The sequence below is a fragment of the Ambystoma mexicanum genome, chromosome 2q (assembly GCF_040938575.1).
Source record: "Ambystoma mexicanum isolate Mex_15411 chromosome 2q, UKY_AmexF1_1, whole genome shotgun sequence".
Taxonomy (NCBI): Eukaryota; Metazoa; Chordata; class Amphibia; order Caudata; family Ambystomatidae; genus Ambystoma; species Ambystoma mexicanum.
The window spans coordinates 1,164,846,912-1,164,865,989 of NC_090924.1; the positions used below are offsets into that span (position 1 = coordinate 1,164,846,912).

Here is a 19,078-nt window from a genome sequence, read left to right on the forward strand (position 1 = left end):
TTTGAAGCCTAAATACAATCTTTATATGTAAATTACAAAATGAGAACGAAGTATGTGGTCTGTCATGGTCTTTTGATGCACTCACGTGTTTCGGGCGGCTTATAATAACTGATGTGTGGTGCCTCCTATATTGTGGGGATGGATGTAAGGAGAACGCAAGTAAAAGAGAGTGAAGGGGGTTGGGGCAGCGGGGGGGGGGGTGACGTCAGAACGCAAGCATCCTGGCATAGAATCTGGCAGGCCCCCTGGCTGCGGAGGGCTTGCCGCAGATAAGCCGCGCATTTGGGAGGCAGCCGGGAATGTTTCCATTGGAGCCGACTTGGCGCGTGAGTAAACCGTGAAGGCGAACCCCCCCCCCCCCCCCGCCCGCGGGCTCTCCTCCCAGACCCCGGGGCCGCTCACCTCAGTGTCATTGTTCAGGTCCCAGAGGTCCAGGCGCCCCATGCCGTCCACGCAGGCGAAGAGCGCGGGATGCACCGGCGACCACATGACGTCGTAGACATAGTCCGCATTGTCTTCAAAGGAGTACAGCGGCCTGTTGTGCTGCGGAGAGGGAGAGAGAGGCAGAGGGAACAACATGAAGACTCAGTGGCGCTACCACCGCCCCGGGCCGTCTGCCGGCTCTAATTAAAACAACTTTGCACATTTACCAAGTGTCATAAAACTGCACAGATGAAAGCCCTCGCCAAGGTGTGCTGCGTGCTTTCATGTGACTAATCACTGTCCACTTGAATGGGCGGAGAGGGGAGACAGGGGCTACAGTTTTCTGCCTGACATTCCGGGCAGGTACACCCACCAGCCAGCCCAGGAACCCACCGTTGCGCACATGAATCACGCTGCACGCTGCGGTCTGCAGCGGTAAGCATGCCGGCCGGGACCGTCAGGGGACAGCTGCACGCATCCCACACTCCCCGGCGGGCCGCGAGCGCCATCTAGCGGCAGACACGCGCCTGCAGCCGGAGGGGCCCGCCTCGCCCCACAGTAGCCGTCTCCGGATAAGCCGCAGACAGGCAGACGTGCCCACTCCCCCAGCAATTGACATGAAAGGGGCCGGAGGCTATCAGTCCTTTCCGGGATTCTTTCACTTTCAGAGCCTCCCGCTGATCTATCTCATCTCCCATCTACTGCTCGCTTCCCCTCGTGTGTGATTTACACGCGCTCTGCTCGAGCCAATGGCGCTGCACTGCCTTCATAACAACACAAAAGCACCGGCCTCTCAGAAGCTAGCGATTAACCCCACTGAATGTGAAGCACACATCAGCCTGTAGCTCTGCTCTGCGAGGGGAGTGGGTGCCGTTCCATCCATAACAATCATGTGAATATAAAAATGAAACACAAACCAAAGCCCGGGAGAGAAGAAGATACTGGCCGACCCACTTCATCAAAATTATTCGACCTCTCGCATGCATTTAAAGGAAGCTTCGCTGTGGCCCTTCATGGCAAATTAATAACTTACCGCTCCAAAAAAGAAAAGGACCCTGGAATGTAGGATACCATCCAATTCCAAAGGCTACGCGCAGGAAGCAGTCCTATATTAAATGTGATGGCACAGCGTGCTTTCTGACTTGAATCAAGCACGTTTAACGTTGCACACACTGCCCTGCCAACCTCTTCCCCAGGTGAAGAGACAAGAAACTTCCATTCAGATTCTTGTGACATTCAGTTATCGGTGCATTTCATGTAGAATCATTGTGGTTTAAAGCACTAAAATACCTACTGATAACACAGCTGGAAGTTCCATTACCTCCTTATCCCAGTCCTTACACATGAAGCTCATCGACCTCCCCACATAGATGCTAAAAAAAAAACATTATGTGATTTCTTCTTAGTTCCACCCTTCTATAAAGGATGGTAACTTCAAGAACTATACCACTTCTTGTTTTTTTCCTGTCCCCCGAAAGAGGTTCTTGGAAGGCCTACTCAGTGCAGCTTCTTTCGGGACCATACTTTCGATGCCAGCCTTGTTAGCCTTGGGCGCGTTTGCCCTTTAGGCAGCACAAGGTTAATGGAGCTGCAGTTTTCATATGCCCTTTAGGCGTGCCCTGTTAGCCACGGCCTATATTCCACTCAGTTGTGCCCTCTATCGGGTTAGGACCTATTATACTGTAAACAAAATAATGTTACTCCCAAATCATAATCCTTACTTCAAATCATTCTCATTTATTAAAACAAGCTAACGAAATATGTACTTTACATGAGGCATAGCCAAAATTAAAGAAACACATATAAAGGACACATATACATCTACATTGTTCCTCACATGCAAAGGGCAACAGGGTTAGAATAAAGTGCTTGTGCATATCTGTTTCAGATCTTTTCTGTGTGGCGTGGGGGTTTAACACCAAAATGTCTCTCTACCATCCTAAAACTAATGGGGCAGTGGAAAGGTTTAACCGCACCCTGATCCAGACAGGTCGCATGGTGATAAGGTCTGGCGTGAATTGGGGAGAGGCAGTGGACAGTAGGGTGTGTGCTTATAGAATGGCCCATCATGCTTCTATTAGATTTGTCCTGTTTGAGGCACTTGGGAGAAGAAAGCCTAACACTGCTGCATGCCCGCCTTGGTTGGGGTGGGCAAATTTGGTGGAATGGGATGAAAAACAACACAGGGGAGTAGTAAAGGAAAAAATGAAAGGGTAAAGGCAAGGTATAATCTCCAGAATTATGTAAAAAGGGAGCAGTTTTGGGAGGGGGACGAAGAGTGTGTGAAGAAAGGAGGGTTAGTACCTAAAATGATGAGCAAGTATTGTCACCCTCAGAACGTTTTTTGGATGTTTGAGGAGGTAGTGGTCACATAGGATGAAAGGGTGTGTAATGTGGGGTGCATTTAAAAGCCCCAAACAGAAGTCCCTTTCACATGAATAGTAATATGTTAAACACTGAAACAAAAACGGCCTGGCATTCGTTTTAGTTTTTTAAGCAAAGAGCCATGTGGAAAGGGGCCTACCTGTCATTACCAATGGACAAGCAGCATTTTAGTTTACAAAAGAAGGAGGAATCAAAGATCCCTGTCACATGGAAAACAGGATTTTTAAACATAGAAAACAAAAATGGCCTTCGCATGTATGTGCAAATAAAAACGATTCGAAAAAAATAAAACTGAAAAAAATGTCACTGCTCACAGAAAAAGGTCAGTAAAACAAAACATGATGTGTTTGACAAAAGCAATGTTTATGTTTCACCCACAAAACTCCAGTGACATTTGAAAAACCACTTTGTCTTCATGAAAAAAATGTCAGCACAAGGCAGATCCTTTTGCTGGCTGAGGGCAAAACATCACTAGGAAAACTCAGACCTCCAGCCTGGATGTCCCCCCTAGAGTAAAAATGTTCTTCTGAAAGTGCCGAAAGCCCAATGTTCTCCAGACCTACTGGCTCTAGAAGCAGGGACTTCAAAGAAAGCAATTCTTGGCTGGGACATGACTAAAAGGTGTGAAGTCTGGGGGTTGCAACTTCAAAAAGCAAACTGCCAACTTCAGCGAGACTCATAAAAAACCTTTGGTCACAGGCTGGCCCAGGTAGACAGATGGCTGTGCTGGATGAAGCAGATCTCCCATTGGCTGAACATACAGATGTACAATTAATTTAAAAGGACTGTTATCATTTATGCCTTTTTCTCAGACATCCTAAGGCAGTTTGATTTAATTTTTGTACCATTTTATATGTAATTTCTAGACGATTTTGGGGATATAAAATGCATCTACCTGTGACTCTGGGAACTGTAATGGCCAGTTATACTAGGTTTCTGGCTCATCTGAACATGTTCCAAATGTGAGAGTTGGTGAGCGGGTGGAAACTCAAATTAGGGATATGCTTAATAACTTACATGTTCATAACCTTTGTGGTTATTATGGATTTGGCAGAAATGCACAAAATGGCCATGCAACATCGTACAGATTTGGTGGTCGGCTTATCTAATTCTCCATGATCAGCTAAAACAGAAAATATGTTTAGTATGGCAGTTGCTAGTAACGTTATGAGGTTGTGATACATAACTACTTTTTGACAAAAAGCTGAAAGGAGACCAAAAAGGCGATTACAAATGGGAAGTGACATATGGTGCTCCAGTCCTCTAAACCAATCCTGACTTGGAGGCGGGGTTGGGAGGAGAGTGAAGGGTAACTGTCCAATCCTAGTGGCAGGGATTATTGCAGGGTACTTGCTAAAGATTGTAAAATTGGTGATGTCATTTCTGCTATATAAGGGGGACTGCACTAGGACAGGGCAAAATAAACTTGGGAGACAGAAATAGGTGAAAGACAGGAGGACAGAGAGAAGAGACAGACCATCAGGAAGGCTGCTGAAACTTACCATCTGACAGCTGTAAGGAGAGACCAGAGGATTGCTCAGAGTGCATCTGGGTGGAGCTGTGCATCTGGGTGGAGCTTGTCTATTTATAGGAAGGCCTCAATGCTGACTGGGTCCAGTGGTGGAGAGCGGGAGGCCATCTTTGAGAGTGGAGTGACCAGACCCCTGTCCTATCTTTCCAGAGTGTCTTGAGACTGTGTAGATCCCTAGCCTATGTAACCAAACATATTCATTTAATTAATTCCCCATTTGGCAGAACAAATTAACAAAGCTCACTTTCCAGTGTGCGCTGAAAACTATAGCCCATAATTTAATTGGGTAATCCTTATTGTCCAACTGATCCCAACTTCTTTAAGGTAGAGGGGTGTCTTTGTTCTTAAATCAAAGTATTCCAATTTTTCTGGCTGACTTCCCAACCTAGACCAAAGCAAGGTAGGGGTAAGGGGTTCTGAAAAACAAAGCGATAAATCACCCTGTGCTTATTTTAAACCAAACATGTGGGCTACATTATAATTGCCATAAGTATTTTTTTTTACCAATCTTGAAATCCTACTGCTAGCCTTTTAAGCCTGCAGTAAAATCAAAATCGCACAACATTACCTAAGTGCCTTCGTTATTGATCAGTGTAATTATTTTGTGAAGTGAAATTTACAGAAAGGGAAGAATTTTGTCTGTTTTCTTTTTAACTCACTTTTGTGATTTATTTATGCTGAGAGGAGTTGATTGTGTTGTGCCACGGGTAACGTGGTGTTTTTGTTATTTTCATGCTAATTTCTATTACTTTTAATTTAAATAAATACCAATATATTTCCCGTACATCAGCCTGGTTCTTGGTTCATTGCTAGCTCAGGCGAAAGGGATTCAAGGGGCAGAATATGTATCTGAGATAGAGCTAAAAAAAGAATCTGTTAAACAGTTTGTTGAATAACCACTTGTGTGGGGAGGGAAGGGACTCCCCGTGTTGAGGGTGGCTTCTCAATAAACTGTTACAAAGTGAGGGCTTGTCCGGGATTTAGCTTCCTATTCCTGACACATGACAAGTACATTGTGACAGTCAATTCATTTTGATGCAATTGCATTAAGGTGGATGGAAAATCATCTTTGTTTTGTTAAAGTGCAGCTAGGACTTGATTCCTGAGTTCCAGGGAAGTGTGTAGGTACAACATTGTGTGTAAGAATTTATTTGAGTGAGGAAATCAAGCAGGAACAGGGTGAGTTTGCCCCTTCATAAAGAAAGTTTATCAAAGTGCAATAAGCCAATTCAGAAAATGACTACTGTACAAATTGGGGAAGTCAGGGAGCATCTCCTAACTAAATTATTTCTCAAAGGAGAGTGCGTCGAGGGCGATGCAGGAAACTGGCAAACCAGAATTGTGCGGGAGGTTACCTCAGCAAGCAATGATATTTGGCTTGAATTTGGGATATTGCACAAAGCACTTGAGGCATTGTATATGACCACAACTGCTTGTGAAGAACAGATACAAATGGCTCAGCTAACTGCTCAGTTATATTTTCATTTGCTTTTAGTAGAAGAGCATTGGCAGAATAGTGAAGCTAGTAGGATGATTAAGGCTGGAGAGCTGTCACAGACCCAGGATCTTGTTAAACAACTCATAGCTGAGTTAAAAATACTGCAGCAAGAGAGTGCAGAGCGTGAAACCCAGTTCTTTGCACTGAAAAAGGCACATAGATAGTATGTTGAAAATATGAGCGCACTGAAACACAAGCTAAATGACCCGGCTGCTCATAATAGAGTCGTTTTGGACGACAATTTCCCATTCCAATCAGAAATATAACAATTGAAAACTGCAAATAGTCAATTCATTATCAAAGGGGTGGATTCCCAAATGACTTTGATCAGACACATCAGCAGATAAGTACTCTGACACAACAGGGGACACAGCTAGCTCAGGAAATGTACTTCTTGAATCAGGATAATAGGGTCCTGTTACAGAGGATAAATCAGTTGGAAAGGGAGGTAGAAAAGGGACAGTCAGGTTCTCAGGAACTGACCAGAATTAGTGATGAAAGCAACAAGATTGTGGAGCGAGTGAGGCAAATAGAAGCTGAACTATTAGAAGCAGCGAAATGTAGGGATGAACAAGAGAAAGAGATTAGTCTCCTGAAGGAAACAAACCTTACATATGCACACAGTTTACAAGACTCACAAAGGTTGAATGAATCACGTCAGCAGGAGGTGCAGCAAACAAAGGATTGGTTGGTAGCTCAGAGCAGGGTAAATTAGATTAATCAGTCCTTAGTGTGAGAATTAAAAAGCCAGCCCTCTGACTACCAACAACAAATAAATAAAGAGAGACACAAGTGTGAGATCCTCACCAAGGAAATAGAAAATTATAAACAGGACCTCAGGCAACCTGACCAATCAGCATATGGGACAAGGCCTACTGATAAAGGTGAGGTGCCCTTCCCAACAGGGGCCTCATGCCAGTCATTTACAAACTTTCGTGCACAAATGGGAACTGTCCTCATGCATGCCACCTATCTGGAACAGGGCAACATGAGTAAGTTCCACTTACCCAGGCCTCGTTCAACTGATCTGGAAGGCCAGTCCCTATCTGATATTGATGAGTATTCATCTCTACTACACAGGAGGGAAAGTGGCCGGATCAGTGTGTCCTGGAAGTAAGGAATAATACTGTAAGTACTTCAGACCATGAAAACTCTTATGAGGAGAAAGTCAGGGATTTAGATTGGCTGAAGATGGGACTACAGAGAGACCACCTTGCCTGCTTTGCTGAAGGAGAAAAGCCAGACCCCCTGCCTAGGAAGGCCATTCTAAAAACCTTTGTATATTCAGGGGAAAGGGGGAATTCCCCAGATGCCCAGGTAGGAGAGATGAGGAAACTGGGTGCTATCCTGGGCCTGAAAGTAACTCTAGGGAGAGTGACCCTGAGAGTTCACTTTGGTTGAGGTGGGAGGAGTCCAGACCCCGTGGTTCTGGGGAATATTACCAGTCTCATAGAGGTAGGGAGCACTTAGAAGACAGGGAAGGGAGTACTGGTAGCAGTTCTGAGTCAGAAGGTCAATGGACTAAGGTGCATAGGAAGAAAAAGACAGCGAAGCAGAGCAAGGGTTTTGTGAAAGAGCCAATAAAACAAATCAAAGCCAGAAAGAACTTCCTGACCCCATACCACAAGAATGCCAAGTATTAGGTATGGGAGCACCTGTAACTTTATGAGCAGATGATAGCATCTTTCCAGATCAGGAATGATGTGAATTGTATAGCATTTGCTAAATGGACGTTCTCACCTGAGTATCTAGCTTCTTTGCAGGACTGGGGGACCAGGATCATCATGAATGGTCCACTTATAAGGCAGCCATACTGAAACATTTTTCCCCACATAGGAACCCACAAGAGGCCCATAAGGATGCATGTAATTTGCTGTGTGGGAAAGATCAGGCACCGAGGGAGTTTGTGCAGGAGCTAAAGCACGCATTTGCTCAGACTTCCCGACGGTTGAACACCCATAGTAGGGAGTTCATAACTACATGTATCCATGCTCTCCCCAAATACATAATGACTCAGTTGGTGCATGACTTTCACGAGCATAGGGCACTGGATTGGGAGATTGAACAGGCCACCAGGATTTATGTGGCCCAAAAGCCTGCTGAGAGCAAAAATACAGCCAAAACCCCTAAACCATCTAACACCCCTGCTGCTGCAAAGGTGGCATGGCTAAAAACTACCCCTCCATTGGATCTGGAGATGGAGGGCCTAAAACTAACCCCCTGTCAACAAGCAAAATGGAAAGCAGAAGGGACCCCCCAACCCAGCCCAATCAACTGGTAGTTAGGCGGGGACCCAGAACAATGAGCCGTCTGACCCTGCCACCTATATAAGTCCTAGGTAGAAAGGTACTAAACCAATCCTGGGATATGTATAAGTACTGCCCCAGGAAACTTCCTTCAGGAGAGAAGTATCATTCCACCTCCCAATCTGAACTGTTCCCCAGATATCCCCAAAACGAGAAATTCCAAAACAATCCTCCTCTCTCCTCCTCGATCCAGGAGAATAGATTCCTGAACCTGAGAGAAGGGAGATTCAGGATGGAAAATTGTGGGGGGAATTTCCAGTACCCGAGCTACTCCGGGAGAAGGGACAGTTACCCCTTTCAGGAGCAGCAGAGGTATGACTTGAGACCTCCCTCCCACCCAAACAAGGTCTCGCAGCTGGAGCGACAGGTCCAGCAACTGACCAATGATCTGGAGCACATGCTGAGGGCTCAGTCCAAGTCTCAACCTAGCCCTGCTTCACAGAATTCCCCAACACCCATGTCTGATGCCCCAGGGGGGGAAATTACGGGAGGACATCTCAGACAAACCCCAGGTTCCGGAGGAGGGGGCCCAGGTGGAGGGGAGATGCTAAAGCCTTGAGGAAGCTTCCTTTCTCACCCAAACAGAACCCCTTAAAACCTATCAGCCTGAAAGAGTCTCTTCTACCCCGAAAATGTTAGAACCCGAAGAGGAAAAGGTGAGTAGGAGAGGCCAAAGAAGAACCCACTTTGTGGAGGAACTCCAGATTATCCCCTTTGAAAGAGAAAAATCCTTGTAGTATTCGGGTAAGCAGACCTTCTCTTTAAAAAATGGGGGGAGACCTCCCAAAGAAAAATTGGTCGCAAAGTACCCTGAGTGGGACAAGGTAAGTATGGAGACTGACCCAGAAGCAGAACCTATTTAACCCCAAACATGTGAGCCACACATAAGGGAAACAGAGGGGGTGCCCTTTCTCTACACAGGTTTTGAGAACTGTTGCCGAGTAGCCGGGGAAAAGGAGGATTCCCCAACAACACCCACTGCTAGTTGCAAAGATTTTTTAAAGATTCCAGAACTCCGACACAGAAAACTGTCGAAGATCACACAGTGTCGGAGTTCAATATTAAGAAAATTACTACCAGACTGTCAAATAACTCACACTTTCTTTGCATCTTGGAGGAGAAACAAAGCCAATTGTATGCACCGGTTAAGGTGCAGGGTCAATGTGAATCAACAGCTCTGGTGGATACTGGATCCCAAGCCACCCTCCTGTCAAAAAGGGCCTTTGACCAACTAAACTCAGGATGGGGGAGGGACATCAAATTCCACTAACACCACTTCCCGGACAGCTCCAAAATTTTGACAGGAATGATATTTCCGTCGAAGGGACTGTGGATATGGATATAAAAATTGGACGGCACTGGCTGAAACATCTGGTGATCGTTGTGATTCCAAAGGGCCCACCTTGTTTACTGGGGATCGATCTCCTGAGGAGGTTATCACCTCTAATCAACTGTTTATACAAGGTATCCTGGACTCAGACTTACCACCCTATCAAATTAAAAATGACTACTAATTATATAAGCCTGAATGGTACCTGTCATGTATTTGATCAATGTTCTGACAATGTAGAATTCCATTTTAAAAAACGCTAAGTCCCAGACATCACTGTCATCTCTTTAGGAGAACAAACACGTGATGGGAGCCCATCTCCATTCTTGAAAATCAACTTCCAGTTTTAAGTAGCAATCCACACTGGAAAGGAACACCATAACATTTTACACCAGTCCAAAATCAGAAGAAACCATGAGTCCTGTGAAACCAGACAAGGAAGAATCAGCTCAAAGTCTGATGGACATTCAGAAAAAGGGCGAGCAGTTGTTTTTCCCCATTCAGTTAAATGAGGGGGAGGAACCAGTGCTCGCCAGGGTATGCCTGAATAATGGAAGGAGCGTCATCAGCGAGTAAGACTTTGTCCTCTGTGGAAGAAAAGTAAATGACTGTGAGAAGGCACTACTGGCAACAGTGTGGGTGCTGGAAAATTATGGCCCATTCATAGAGGGGGAGCACATCATTGTCTAGACTCCTCACAAACCCTTGCAGTATCTACAAAGTGAAAGAATCTGGGTGGGGAACGTTAGCAATTCCAGAATTACTTCCTGGATTCTGTCCATGAAAAGCTTTCCAATGGAGGTCAGATATGGCCAAAACAAGAAGAGTCCCCTAACGCAAGGGTTGGCAGACTTGCATTATTGTGCTCAAGAAAACTGTTTCGAGGATGAAAGTATTATGTGGGGATGTTAAGTATGCCTTCACATTATGACAAACAATAACGTGAAGGCATACTTAACTTGCCCCACATAAGGTATATGAAGAAGACATGTTTCAGGGGATACCCACAGTTTCTGTGGATGGCTGCTCCTACCATGTTGATAGCAACAGGGAAAAAGAACTAGTGGCTGGCCCTGGGAATGCCTGGGTGAATGATACCCCAGAACCCTCTGCTGGTTATAAAATAGGACCCCGAAGTATTCAGGTTGCAGAGTTGATGGCTGTTTATCAACCCATCCTCACTGCAGTGCACCACCTACTCAGTGAACTGGTCCTAATCACTGACTCTGATTATGTCAGGAATGGGTTTGTGGAGCACCTGAATAAATGGAAGAATGGTGGAATGTTTTGTGCCAACAACAAACCCCTAAAGCATGCCAAACTGATCCAGAAAATCAACCATCTGGTGACTTCCAATTAGATGACCATCTATTTGGAAGAAGATAAGAGGTCATTCCAAGATAGAGGGGTCCGATAAGACTGGGAATGGCCTGGCTGGCCAGCTGGCTAAAACCAGAGCTCTGCAGGGTGATTTCATAGAAACAGAATCCCTGCTGGGGGAAATACAAATGGCAGCAGTCACCAGGTCACAAACTCGGGCTCACAGCGAACTCTCAACAGCCCAGAGGAGTAAAGATACCCCAGATGCAGATTTGATCACTGCACAGAAAGAGGACCCGATCATTGGGAAATGTTATCAACACTTTGAAGACCCGTAAGATTTCTACAGAGTTGGATTATCCTGGTAAAGAGGATCTCTGGGTGTTGATGAAGTTTTCCAAGATTTTACGGATCCAAGAAGGTTTGTTGGTAAGGAGAGCCCTATCTGGCTGTGACCAGTGGGTGGTACCTACCTCATTCCGAGGCCTGATGTTGAACCACACCCATGACACAGCCATTGCCGGTCATAGGGGATTTCATAGGACATTGAAAATCCTGTGCGAGGTTGCCTATTGGCCACAGGGCCAGGACATAGACACTTACCTAAAGGGGTGTGTTGTGGGTGCTCAGTTCCAACCCAGTTCACTCACACACAGAGAACCCTCCAAAAAAGGGGAATGACACTGCCTCGGTCAGATCTGCAAGTTGATTTCATCTGGCCAGTGATTTGCTCCTCTAGAGGAAACAAGTACATGTTGACTGTGACATGCTCATTCACAAAGAGGGTAGAATGACTGCCCCCAATTGTAAGGCAGAGACAGCTGCTTTACTAATGATCAACCACATCTTCTCTCGTTTTGGCTTACCGCAAAGGACTGAGTCGGACTGAGGAAGCCATTTTACCAGTGAGCTGATGTGATATGCTGTGATAGGTTATTTATAATATGCTTAATACCCAGAGGTTTCTACACGCGGATCCGGGGATCAAACCTGTGTTGCTCCGTGCCGTTTTGCTTCCAAGGTGAACACATTGCCCCTGAGCTATCCTCCCGAGTTGGTGAAGATGTGGGAGATTCTAGGAGTAAAAAGAAAACTGCACATTGCCTACAACCTGGGGAGGAGAGATACAACAAAACAATTGTGAGTATCTTAAAGAAGATTGTGGCAGACTCTGGACCCAGTTGGGACATCCGATTGCCCCTTGTCCTGATGGCTATTAGGTCTACACCATCTTTTGCAACAAAGATGTCTCCATTTGAGCTCATAACCAGACGAAAAATTGTCTTACCACATCATCTGCTCTATAGGACACAGTAGCAGACACTGATAAATGCATCCACTACGCATGAGTACATTGAAAATGTAAGGAAGCACCTCCAGCATGCTTCTGCGTATGCTCAGCGCAATTTAGAAAAGTTGGCTCAGGAATGAAGACTTACTATGATCTAAAGACCACCAAGAAAGAGTATGAAATAGGTGACAAGGTTTAGCTGTACAGGAATCAGGCCAGGCCAATCAGGACAAGGAGTGGAAATTCCACCCATCTTGGCGTGGTGCCTTTGAAATTGTAGATAACATATCACCTGTTGCTTACAAGATCTGCATCCCAAAAGGAGAACAGACAGAAGAAAAATGGGTCCACATCAACCAGTTGAAAAGTTGTCATCCCAGACACGCTTTACGACTGATTGATGAGCCAAATGAAAGTCGAGCAGAGGAACCATCTGAAGAATGATAAGGATGGATGAAAAATCGTATATAACAGGGAGTAATTTACTTGGTGTTATTGTACAAATGAAGAAACTAAAAAATAAATTTGTTTCCTGAAATGGAAATGTCATGTTATAACTGTAGGTTGTTGTTGGTGTAAATTCTGTGTAAATCTTCCTGGGGAAAAATGTGTTTAAAAAGTACTGAAACTCTTTTTCTATCTTTTATTAGAGAACTAACCTCCTCAACTTCCAGCCTGGAGGTGAGAGCAGAGTCCGGTGAGAACCCAAGGAACCTGGAAAGGAAGTAAGAAATGGGGTGCTGTGCCACGGCCTCCAACCCAAAGATGGAAGGGGAGGCTGTAGTGTCCACTCCCTAAAGAAGAAAGAAAAGGGGGTGCCAGGCCATACCCCCAACCCAGAGATGGAAGGGGAGACTGGAGTGCCCATCTCTGATGAAGGAAATCCCCCCTAAGGAACCCCACTCTGCCCTGCTGTTCCTCAACCAAGAGTCATGGAAGAACAGGGGGAGCATGTGGGGTGCATTTTAAAGACCCAAACACAATACCTTTCACATGAGTAGCAAGATGTTAAACATGGAAACAAAAATGGCCTGGCTTCCTTTTTTGTTTTTCAAGCAAAGATGAATAGCCATTTGGAAAGGGGCCTACCTGTCATTATCAATGGACAAGCAATATGTTAGTTTACAAAAGAAGGAGGAATCAAAAATCCATGTCACATGGAAAACAGGATGTTTAAACATTGAAAACAAAAACAGCATGCACATGTGTGTGCAAATAAAAACGGTTTGAAAAAAATTAAACTGAAAAAAATATTACTACTCACAGAAAAATGCTAGGAAAATAAAACATGATGTGTGGGTTGACAAAAGCAATGTATATTATGTTTCACCCACAAAACTCCAGTGACATTTGAAGAGCCACTTTGTCTTCATGAAGAAAATGTCAGCCCAAGGCAGACCCTTCCTTTTGTTGGCTGAGGGCAAAACATCACTAGGAAAACTCCCACTTCCAGCCTGGATGCCACTTCCAGCCTGGATGTCACATCTCCCATCTAATGACAACCCGCAATAAAAAAGTGGTGCTCAAGGTGTTGAAAGCCCAGCTTTCTCCAGACCTGCAGTCTCTGGAAGTAGGGACTTCTAAGAAAGCCATCCTTGGCGGGGCATGACTAAAAGGTGTGAAGACTGGGCGCTGCAACTTCAAAGAGCAAACTACCAACTTCAGAGAGACTCATAAAAAACCTCTAGTCACAGGGAGACAGATGGCTGTGCTGGATGAAGCAGATCTCGCATTGACTGAACATACAGATGTACAATTAACTATGCATCCCCTGCAGTGGCAATAGAGTGCATGCCTTTTTAGCTCTCCTGCCCTTTCGCCAATCCAGCAAGCATGCAGCACTTTACTCTGTACCGGGTTGTCACTCCTGTTATTGCTGATTTGGTACCCCGTGTGATTTCCACTTGGGCATTATACCGTACCTTATTGCAGGTTAGTCAATTTTTGTGCCTCGCACTTGCACTTCATTGACTTTTGCCCTTGGTACCTGTTGCCTGTGGGATCCTAGTGGATTTACAGATGCTTTTCCTTTAACATCTCTTGCATAATTGGGCTAGGAGCTTTTGCTTGGGTCATTGGGTCAGCCAACCATGTGGAGTAAACACATTAAACTGGGGGATGATGTTTGGGTCACTTTGGCCGAATTTATGTGTGCTCCATTACCATGTCTTGCATTTTGAATGCATATGGACATGCACTTTAATGGTTTTATCGATATGGAGCTGCTGCATGTTGTTTGCACAGTCTGCATGATGGACATTTATCAATCTCCATACGAAAAGGAATATTTTTATACTGCACTGACTATGTGTATGTGTTTTATTAATGTGCTCCAATCATCAATCGAGGTGCTTAATTGCCACTGCGGTAAACTGACTGTTTATGCACTTGCACTTTAGTTGGTTTTATTGATTGTTGTATGCTGTGTGTTTTTTGCAGTTCTCGCAGCTTGATACATTTTGTTACAACTCCACAAGGACATGAACATTTTTACACTGCATTGATTATTTGTGTGTTTCTACTTTAAAATGCTCTTATGATGAAGTGATGTGTCTTTACAATGTTCATTCACTGTGATTTTAGAATTGTTGCCATGTTCAAAGGGAGTGCATTGCTGATATAATAGCTTAATCGTTAATTGTATCATTGTTGGGCTAAACACACCACAAGATGTCTGCCACGTTGACTATCTAACTGACCTTACCTAAATATGCTACATCAACATGGTAGAGGGACTCAGAACCATTTTTAAGAGTCATTGCACTGCTGTTGCCTTAGTGTGATCAAGCACTCTGTGAGTGCGAAACTCGTAGCTTTGTCCCATTGTCCATGCATGCTGTGTTGTGCTAATAAAACACGTACCAAGTTAAGTGGTGGGTTTTGTGTTGTCTTTAATTTAAAAGGACTATTATCATTTAGGCCTTTTTTCTCAGACATCGGAATGCGGATTGATTTAATTTTTGTAAACATTTTTATTTCATTTCTAGGTGATTTTGGGGACATAAAATAAATCTACCTGTGACTCTGGGAACTGTAATGGCCAGTTAAACTAAGTTTCTGGCTGGTCTGAACATGTTCCAAATGTGAGAGTTGGTGTGCGGGTGGAAATGAAATTAGGGATATGCTTAATAACGTACATGTTTATAACTGTTGTGCTTTTTATGGAAACAGCAGAAATGTGCACATGGCCATGCAACATCGTACGGATTTGGTGATCGGCTTATCTGATTCTCCATGATCTGCTAAAACAGAAAATATGTTTAGTATTGCAGTTGCTAGTAAAATTATGAAGTTGTGATACATAACTATTTTTTGCCAAAAACGTTGAAAGGAGAACAAAGCAGTGATTACAAATGGGAAGTGCCATATGGTGCTCCAGTCCCCTAAACCAATCCTGACTTGGAGGCGGTGTTAGGAGGAGAGCGAACGGTAACTGTCCAATCCTAGTGGCAGGGTTTATTGTAGAGTACTTCCCCAAGATTGTAAAATTGGTGATGCCAGTCCTGCTATGTAAGGTGGACTGCACTAGGACAGGGCAAAATAAACCTGGTAGGCAGAAATAGGTGAAAGACAGGAGGACAGAGAGAAGAGACAGACCATCAGGAAGGCTGCTGAAACTTACTATCTGACAGCTGTAAGGACAGACTAGATGAAACTGCTGAGAGTACATCTGGGTGGAGCTGTCTATTTCTAGGAAAGCCTCAAAGCTGACTGGGTCATGTGGTGGAGAGCGGGAGGCCATCTTTGAGAGTGGAGTGACCAGACCCCTGCTCTATCTTTCCAGAGTGTCCTGAAATGATGCGGGCATTCCTGAACCGTAGACAGAGGCTTGCTATGTAAGTAAAACTAAACCCTGGAAAAAACCAAAAGATGGGAGCCTGCTTGCCTTGGGAGCCTGCTTGCCTTGAATCCTTTCCCTTTATAGTGGGTGGGGAGGGGGGCAAAACTGTGTAGATCCTTAGCCTATGTAATCGAAAATGTTAATTTAATTAATTCCCCATTTGGCAGAACACTATGGGTGGAATTTTGATGAAATTCGAAATTAACAAAGCTCACTTCCCAGAGTGTACTGAAAACAATTGCCTAAACATTCATTGGGTAATTCTTGTTGTCCAGCCGACCCTGACTTCTTTAAGGAAGAGGGGTGTCTTTATTCTTAAATCAATCCAACCTTTTTATCCATCTTCACCAACACAGGCCTTTCTGTAAAGGGGGTCTGAAATCCAAAATTACCCAAAGCATTCCAATCTTTCTGTTTGACTTCCCAACTTAGACCAAAGCAAGGGGGGGGGGGGGAGTGAAAAAAAAAGGTGATATATCACCCTGTGTTTATTTTAAACCAAAATTGAGGGTGAAATTATAATTGCTATATGTATTTTTACCAATCTTGAAATCCTACTGCTAGCCTTTTAAGCCTGCAGGAAAATCAAAATCGCACAACATTACCTAAGTGCTTTCTTTATTAATCAGTGTGATTATTTTGTAAAGTGAAATTTACAGAAAGGGAAGGATTTTGCCTGTGTTCTTTTTAACTCACTTTTGTGATTTATTTATGCTGAGAGGAGTTTGTGTTGTGCCACGGATAAAGTGGTGTTTTGGATGTTTTCGTGCTAATTTTGATTACTTTTAATTTAAATAAATACCAATATATTTCTGTACACCGGCTTGGTTCTTGGCTCAGTATTAGCTCAGGGGAGAGGGATCCAAGGGGCATGAAATGTGTCTGAGATATGGCTAAAAAAAGAATCTGTTAAACAGTTTGTTGAATAATCACTTGTGTGGGGAGGCAAGGGACTCCCGTGTTGAGGGTGGCTTCCTCATAAACCGTTCCAGGAACAAACGCAAGATAGCACTCAAGGCACACATGCAAGGGGATCAAGGGGGTCCAACAACAAGGCAAGGTGTGCAAGGGGGAGGTGTGTTTTATTGAGTTTCTTCTTTCTTTGTCACTGGTAAAATTAGTTATACATGTTAAACATCTACTATGAGCAGTACCTCTTCAATGGAGTGTGGAATGTAATAATAGGTTCTGGGAGATAGGGGGATTCCAGTGAGGACGGTTGGAGTTGAGAACAAGAAGTATAGGCTGGTCTTTGAGGTCTGTACTCCCGGAACTGCTGGTGTACCTTTCCAATTAATATTGAACTTCCCAAGAAACACTCACCTTGGGTGTAGATGCTTAACTCACCCTAATACATATGTTACAAGAACTTTCATCTTTCATTGGTCCAACAGCCTTTTTGGGCCTTTTGGAGTCTTAGGCCGGGGGACGAAGACTTCTTTCCTGACCATCAGCCATTATCTGAAAGACACGATTACCCTGGCATACATGCTGGAGGGTCTCCTGCCTCAGCCCAGGTTGCAGGGTCTGTCCACCCGAGGGATGGCCACATCTTGGGCAGAGGTGAGGAGTGTGTCTATTATGCAAATTAGTCTAGCAGCCACTTGGTATCAGGGCTTTTATTCAATACAGAGATACCCCTTTCATGACGAATGGACAACTCCTAGATCTTTTCCTCCCAACACACAATCCTGCAGCACTAATAAATGCATTCACATTCCACCCTGATGAGCTCCTGGAGTTCTATCACTCCTTATATTCCACTGCTAATTAAGCCAGCTAGAAGCCATGCATTCCTCTGGGATCTTACGCTATGACACACCTCCCTCTTTTGCACCTACCCTTCTAAACTATGAAACAAGAACACCAAACTATGTACATAAATGGGGATGCAGGGTTCCTAGACCTTCAACATGCTTCTTTTTTGGTTCCACTTATCAGTGAGAAGCACCTTTCTCCCACTTCTTCTACATGCACACTGTCGAAAAAACAGACCCCCTTTTCACTGTGCCTAGTTGTCTCACCATCACATAGTCAACCACTCCTATTTTTACACTCTTCGCAGCCTTCCTGACTACATACATTTTCATGATGCAGCCTGAGGCATTGTGCATTTCATTTGTCACATAGTTTGCTTTCATCCACATAACCTGGCTTGGCATGGCCCAATCATGCCAGGCATACTTTGGCGTTTCCTTTTCTGCCCTATAATACTCCAACCAAAAGGAGGGCAGAAGTATTATTATCCACTTGTAATGCCCCAAAGCCCACAGACATCAGGGCGCAGAGAAATAACGAATGAAAGAAAGAAGGGACCGGGACAAATGGGGTCATCCAATCTGAGAGTGTATTACTCAAAAATGATAGTTTTATGCCCTTTCCTGAATTTCAGTCCGTTGTTTTCTATGCGCAAGACTTTAGGGATATGTTCAATAGAGTGGTGGATTGTATGGCAAAGGATCTGCCCATGGCTCTAGCACGCTTACTCCTAGGAACAGATATGCAGACCTGGTCACTCGATCTAGTAGTTCTGGCTTAGTGATGAACCTTGACACAGCCTTTCAAATAGCCGGGGGCTTGGCCATACAAGCATTTGTGCACAATTGTCAGAGCCTTAAAGCGGATCCGAGCTTCCACTGGGAGCCAGTGCAGGTTCCTTCTGTGGGAGGAGATAGGATCATGTCTAGGTACGTTTTTAGCAATGCGTACTGCATCCTTCTGTAGAACTTGGAGGTGCCTAAGGCTGTTTTTACTAACCCCAATCATCAAGGCATTGCAATAGTCAATCGGTGGCATTATTAAAGCACGAGCAAGGGGGCTTCTGAGACATAGGGTTTAACTAGTCTCAGAAGCCTAAGTACATATTGGGCTTCATTAGCAACATTCACAATGTGAGCATCTAAGCTCAGAGAATATTCAAAAGTGACACCCATTGTTTTAACCTTGCAAACAGTCTTAATAAGGTGGTTCTCAATGGGGAAATCGACATACTGAGTGTCAAAATTGGATCTAGCCTGAGGTGATCAGAACAGCATGAGCTCGGTTTTGGTGGCATTCAGGCACATCCCATTATTAGCTATCCAATTCTGAAATGTGGCATAAACTTTGTTCATATACTCCATGTCCTCTGTATACTTGCCACTCAACTAGAAA

General features: G+C 44.4%; 1 protein-coding gene across 4 annotated transcripts in view; it reads right to left on the reverse strand.

Moving 5' to 3' along the window:
- The window catches only part of DYNC1I1 (dynein cytoplasmic 1 intermediate chain 1), a 2,709,604-nt gene that overhangs the window by 130,658 nt on the left and 2,559,868 nt on the right, over positions 1-19,078 (reverse strand). For all 4 annotated transcript variants that reach the window (XM_069648550.1, XM_069648548.1, XM_069648551.1 and 1 more), the window contains one exon: positions 403-543. In XM_069648550.1, coding sequence (XP_069504651.1) covers positions 403-543 — 141 coding nt within the window. The remainder of the gene's footprint in view (positions 1-402; positions 544-19,078) is intronic.